The sequence below is a fragment of the Acinonyx jubatus genome, chromosome C1 (genome assembly GCF_027475565.1).
Source record: "Acinonyx jubatus isolate Ajub_Pintada_27869175 chromosome C1, VMU_Ajub_asm_v1.0, whole genome shotgun sequence".
In the NCBI taxonomy this organism is placed as follows: Eukaryota; Metazoa; Chordata; class Mammalia; order Carnivora; family Felidae; genus Acinonyx; species Acinonyx jubatus.
The window spans coordinates 29,793,897-29,800,143 of record NC_069381.1 but is presented as its reverse complement, the minus strand read 5'-3'; the positions used below and the strand labels follow the sequence as shown (position 1 = coordinate 29,800,143).

Below are 6,247 nucleotides of genomic sequence, written 5' to 3'. Positions count from 1 at the left end.
CCTGCTTTGGATTCTGTGTCTCCCTCTCTCTCTGCTCCTCCCCCACTCATGCTCTCTCTCTCAAAAATAAATAGACATTAAAAAAAATGTTTAAGTACTAATATACCAGTGATGTAAGATAGTAAATTGAAACAATGGTATTGCTTCTTCAAAATTATCTGAAGTTCTCATTTTCTTAGCCTTTAAGTTAGATTTCACAGGCCTGAGAGTAAACACAACCACTCTCTCTACTGCCTCCCCCTCCCAGCCCCAGTCTGTGTTGTGTGGAAGATAAACCAGAACAAAAGCAGTAAAGAATACTGCAACTTCTTAAACCAGTTAACATATTTAAAGTAGCTTATATGTAGTAAGCATCATTAAATGCTGCTTATTACTACCTAGATGCTAATTTTTAAGGCATAGCTAGAGGCATTTTTCCTAACTTAAAAAATAGGTTGCAATTTCATTATAGACAAGTATGATCCAAGAGAAAATAGAATAAATAGGATAGAGCAATCCTTTATTTTTAGACACTTTCACAAAGAAGTTTTCAGCAAATGGACTTTCCGGCGGAGAAGAAAAAACATGAAAATCAGCCTGCAGCCATCAGCAGCAGCTCTGCTCAGGGCCTAGGGTCCTCCTTGCCCAAGTGGTGAGGCGGGGGTGTGTACTTCCCTTCCTTTATCAGTTTATCCCGCTGCCTCCTGATGTCACTCAGACGTTTCATCTGTCAAAGGAAAGAAGTATTTAAACTAGGGGGAAATACGAGCCATAAAGTTGAGGGCTAGAGAAAGAGACTGAAAATTGGTTTCATTTTTAAAACATGGAAGCTTTTCATCTTAGCCTTGGAGATGAAACCCTTCTTTAAAGAAATAACTTGAAATCACTTCCCAAGCTTTAACCAAATTTCTGGTGTGAATAGTAATATCTCCTTTAAAAATAATTAAAATGTTCCTGTTGTATACAGGAATACAGGTATTTACAAAAACAATAATAAAACACAGATCACAAATTTAAGAGGCATATTTGTGCATACTTAAATCCTTAAAATATTGAAAGATGAGATCAGCTCACAGCTGATACACTCCTGACCTATGTGAAATTGGTACTGCTGCTGGTGACTGTTCACTGGGTGTGAATGAAGCAGAAATAGCCGATACGAGGTTTCTCGTTACCACACCGAAATAAAGATCTGATATGTTCTCCCCTAATAGTCACTACCAAGCCCTGAGTTCTGCCTCTTCCTTTCAGGTAGGACACTGGTTGCTTCCTAACCAAAGAAAGCCATGCTATTCAAGACTGTATAAAGGCTGTAATTCACATGGATTCTTTGACACAGAAAATACACTCACTGATCCTGACTGCATTACTCCCCTGCTCAAAACCCAATGGCTTCTCATCTTACTGAGAAAACAGCTGAATCTTTCCTTATAATGCCTTACTAGGCCTACCTCTGACCTTATGTCTTAATGCTTTCCCTCACTCTCGCTGCTCCAGCTCAGGGACCTTTGCACTTGCTCTTTCCTCTAATCGGAATATTCTTCCCTCACATCCACATGGCTCACTTTCTTGAAGTCTCAAAGGTCTCGTATCATTGAGGTCTTCTGTGCCCACCCTCTTTAAAAGAGCATCCACTTAGGTCCCACAGTGTTTTCTTTCTTTCTACCTTTATCTTCCCCACTGTACTGATCAACACCTGACACTATTGTTTTGTTTTGTTTTTTTAACTTGTTTGTTAATTTTCTGACACCCCATATAAGCTCCTTTAGAGCAGGAACTTTTTGCTGTTTTGCTTATCGTATATTCCTAGCACCTACAATAGTGCTTCAATAAATAATTTTTTGGTAAGTTTTCACAAAGGTATGAAAAATTAGTATATTCAGTTAAAGACTCCATTAACCTTAAAGAATCAGTCAGGCTTTAACTTCAGCAGAAATAACTCTAGGTGTCCTAAATACTGACATAAACATTAGCATTTTGGGGGGACAAAACATGAGACTCTTAAATACAGAGAACAAACTGAAAGTTGCTGGAAGGGCTGTGGGTGGGGGGGGATGGGCTAAATGGGGAAGGGGCATTAAGGAGGATATTTGTTGGGATGAGCACTGGGTGTTACATGTAGGGGATGAATCACTGGATTCTACTTGTGAAATCATATTGCACTGTATGCTAACTAACTTGGATGTAAATGAAAAAGTAATAACAAATAAAGAAACAGAAATAAATTTAAAAACAAAAAAATTAGCATTTTAAAAAGATTGCATTCGTTTTTTAATTCCGGTATAGTTAAAAGACTGTATTCTTTTTTTTTTTTTTAATGTTTATTTATTCTTGAGACAGAGACAGAGCGTGAACAGGGGAGGGGCAGAGGGAGAGGGAGACACAGAATCTGAAACAGGCTCCAGGCTCTGAGCTGTCAGCACAGAGCCCGACGTGGTGCTCGAACCCACGAACTGTGAGATCATGACCTGAGCTGAAGTCAAGACGTTTAACTGACTGAGCCACCCAGGCGCCCCAAAAGACTGTATTCTTAACACTTCTGTATTAAAGAACCTCTCAACAGAGGACTAGTCATGATTGAGCTATTACAACAACTAATGTCCAACCTTTCTCTGAGTATAACAACTTAGTGTTGTGGATGCAAGCACAGGCTCTGGAGCCAGCATTGCCAGGTTCAAATCCCAGTTCCACCACTTACCAGCTATATGACCTTAGGCAATGGCCTTGATTTTTTGGTCTTGCCCCAAGTTTTTAATTGTATAGTGGAAAAATTATAGTAATGTATCTCACAGGATTATTGTGTGAAATAAATCCGCTAAGAACTTAGAACAGTGCTTGATTCTAATTCCCTGATTCATTAGCATCTTCACTTAGGGCTAAGCATCTAGTCATTTAGGGTGACATCTAAAATAGTAATGGATCTATTTACAAATTCACAGGATGAGTAAGTGACCTGAGAGCAACTCTTTAATATCTCCAGAAAAGGAAACCAAGACCAAAAAGGGAAGTGACTTGCCCAAAGTCACAAAACTAGTGATGGCAGAACCAGTATCAAAACCCAGCTCTCAAGGGCTCCTGGGTGGCTCAGTTGGTTAAGCATCTGAACTGATTTTGGCTCAGGTCATGATCTCACAGTTTGTGAGATCGAGCCCCACAGCAAGCTCCATGCTGTTATCTCCTTGCTGGTTGGGATTCTCGCTCTCCCCCTCTCTCTCTCTCAAAATAGATAAACATTAAAAAAAGAAAAAAGAAATTTAAAAAACAAAAACAAAAACAACCCAGTTCTCCTAACTCTCAATCCAATTTTCTTCCACCTCACCACACTGCCTTCTTTTGGTGTAAACTTACATGTAGAGTAGTCTTAATCTGAGCAATGAATAACTGGGGCCCACAAGAAGAGAAGTTAAGACATATTGTGAACTAAACAGCTGGTAGGTGGCTAACCACGACCCACTCACTGTCCCTCAGTAATATTACAATATTACTCATTTAATCATCGATATCCCCACAGTGAGCAATACAAAATACCTGATACCCTCTAATTCCTTCCAAGTTTGGAATAGCAAATGTTAGAAGATAGGAAATTAAAATTTTTTTGATACAGACTTTAACTAAAAATCTAAACCGCCTTCCTGAACTCCAAGGAGTTGGGAGTCATAAAAACGTCTCTATTTGTTTTATCTGGAGCACAGAAATAGGCAAAATAACAGGCCATACCCAAAGATTTCTTCTCTAAGGGAGAATAGAGGCCTATATGTGATGGAGCTCATGCAACTCTTGAGGAGGTAGACATCATGCTGTCAACATCCTTTCCCCCTGCCTCTTTGGTCAGACTCACCTAAAGCAATCTCATTAACACGTCCATCTTGCCCAGAGTAGAAATTAATCCAGAGATTCTTATATCACATTCAGTGTAACAGACCTGTAGGGTTTTACCTTCTTCTCCAATGAGGGTTCAATGCATTTGAAACATTTTCATCCAGAGATGTTCACGGACAAACAACCAAGGCTGGTTGATAACTTTGCTTTATAACCTACTGCAAAAATGGGAATACGTACACACGTGCGATTTCTACCCTGGTGGCTACAGGAGGGTACAATGCTAAGGAAAATATGTCAGAAGACGAGGAAGAACACTGAGGAACAAGAGACACCCTCCTCAGATCGGAAGGCAATTAACTTCCTTGACATGGTACCTACATAGAGAAAGTGTTTTCACCACAAAAGTTTTGCCAATTCACATTGGTCAAGCCATTGCCAACGACCAATTAAACACACTTAAAGGTAGCCCCAAGAAACAAAGAAATAATTCACATCCCGTCTCCACCACTCCTCACCGTTTTCTGCCGAAGCAGACATTCTACGAAATCATCATATTCTATCTTGCACTCTTTCTCTGCACGGATACCACCGATTCCATGCGCACATTCTATCCATTCTTTTTCAAAAGCATGGCATCGACCTGGAATCTTGTGAGGCTGCTCAGCACTTTGGATTGTCATCCACTGATCTAAGTTAAGGCCCAGCCTTTTCTGCACATCAAAGAAAGGCATGGCTGAAATGGAAGATAAAAAAGAAAGAATGCCATAAAAGTGCAATCAAATGAGAAATTTCTAAGAAAAATGAGATAGTTAATTATGACAAATATCCCTTTAGAAAGCTATGTTACACTATTCTCCCAACATAATCTCATTAATTTTTTTCATTTGACAGGTTCTTCCAGTTTTTAGTAGATAAGCAATATTTTTGTTTTCATAAAACTCAGGGGAAAAAAACCACTAGAACTAAAAAGCAATGCATAAAAATCAACTCTGTATTGATAAGGTCATTTTATTTTGATAAGGTCATTTTAATCAAAAAGAGTGTTTATGTTTTGACTCAAGAATCCCAATTCTTTAAGACAGGTCTGAAGAAATTAGCTGAAAAAGAACAAAAAAGCCCAAGCACAAAAACATTTTTTTTTTTTTTACATTTTTCTATCTGTAGCAACTGAGATGACAATTCTGTGACGTCATCCTGAATCTGGTGTCCCTCATCTGTGTTCACACAGCATCTCAACTTTCCGTAAGAGTACTTTACTTTTCATGCCCCTGTAATGGATTATTAACTTGAATGTCTCCCATATTGCAAAATGAGTGCTGTGAGGGCAGGGATCAAGCAGGGGCTCAGTAACTGTTGAAAAAAAAATGAAATTCAAACACCTTAAGTGTGCAACAGGGAAATGGATAATTAAATCTAGTAAGTACCCGCTTATTAGAATATGACAGACAACAGGAAAAACAGATAATATACACAGAACATATATTTTAATGTTAAATGATAAAGGGTCTACGGTATCAAAGAAAAACTGCAAAAGATTGGAAGGAAGCACAAAAAATGCCAATAAAGATTTACAGGTGAATTTCGATTTTATGTTTTCTATCCATTCTTTCATTCTATCCAGTACCGTTCCAGATAGTGGAATGGGGGTAAAGCAGCAGCTGCAACGTAAGCACTAGATTGGAGACACGGAAGGAACTGGGAACCCAAAGAACAAGAGGGTAAGAGCTGGAAGGAGGAAGCACCAACTCTGCCTAGGAGACTGGAAAATGCCTTTAAGATGGGTTGAGTTTTGCCAAGTGAAGGTCAGTGGACAGAGTATTCCAGTAAGGCACAGCACGAGTTACAGCCGGAGGTGTTGGGTATGCCCTGGGGGACACCGAGCACCCAGGAGTGGCTGAAGCGCGGAGCTCAGAGCGCATGTCGGGACGAAGAACGAAAAGGCGCTGGAGGGTGGCGCGGCCGTTATCACTCAGGGCCTTGAAAACCAGGGTAAGGTGGGTGGACTTGGGGTTAAGAGACAGAAGGCCAAAGCATTAGTCCGGCAGAAATCCGAGAGAAACGCGGTCTACAGACTTCGGTGAGCCTGCCTGTGGGTGTAGGGGCCTGGGAACGCAGAAAACACGTTCAGAGTTCGGGCCTGGGACAACACACACCCAGGAAAGCAAGAGGAAATTCGTTTAAGAAATCTCGGAATAAATCTCTTTGCCTAAACTACCCGCGGACAAACGCAGCACCTACCGCCCCGCTGCGATGCCCTTGTCTCCTCGCTGACCGCCGCTACGGGATGATCTGAGAGCGACGCAGAGGCCTGCCGCAAAGGACGCCCGCAGTGCGACTCTTGCAGCGCGACTGCGAGGCCCGACCTGCTCTCTGCAGTTGCGCCCGGAAACCATAGAAACCAAGCCCCTGGGTCTGCGCCTGCGCGGTCATGGGCCTCAGCCTCTGA

General features: G+C 41.0%; 1 protein-coding gene across 1 annotated transcript; it reads right to left on the bottom strand.

Moving 5' to 3' along the window:
• Positions 1–482: 482 nt before the first annotated feature.
• On the bottom strand, positions 483–6,182 carry NDUFS5 (NADH:ubiquinone oxidoreductase subunit S5). Its single transcript, XM_015070335.3, has 3 exons — positions 6,040–6,182; positions 4,317–4,534; positions 483–706 (listed from the first exon to the last, which is right to left on the bottom strand). Exons 2-3 carry the CDS (start codon positions 4,530–4,532, stop codon positions 602–604), a joined length of 321 nt encoding a protein of 106 aa, XP_014925821.1. The 5' UTR covers positions 4,533–4,534; positions 6,040–6,182; the 3' UTR covers positions 483–601.
• Between the last annotated feature and the right edge of the window lie 65 nt (positions 6,183–6,247).

What these genes read in the sequence shown, in the direction of transcription:
- NDUFS5 (XM_015070335.3), bottom strand. Translation starts at nt 4,532, where the DNA reads ATGCCTTTCTTTGATGTGCAGAAAAGGCTGGGCCTTAACTTAGATCAG. An exon ending in GTCTGCTTCGGCAGAAAACG is followed by an intron (nt 707 to 4,316) that starts GTGAGGAGTGGT and finishes TTCCTTTGACAG; the next exon opens with ATGAAACGTCTGAGTGACAT.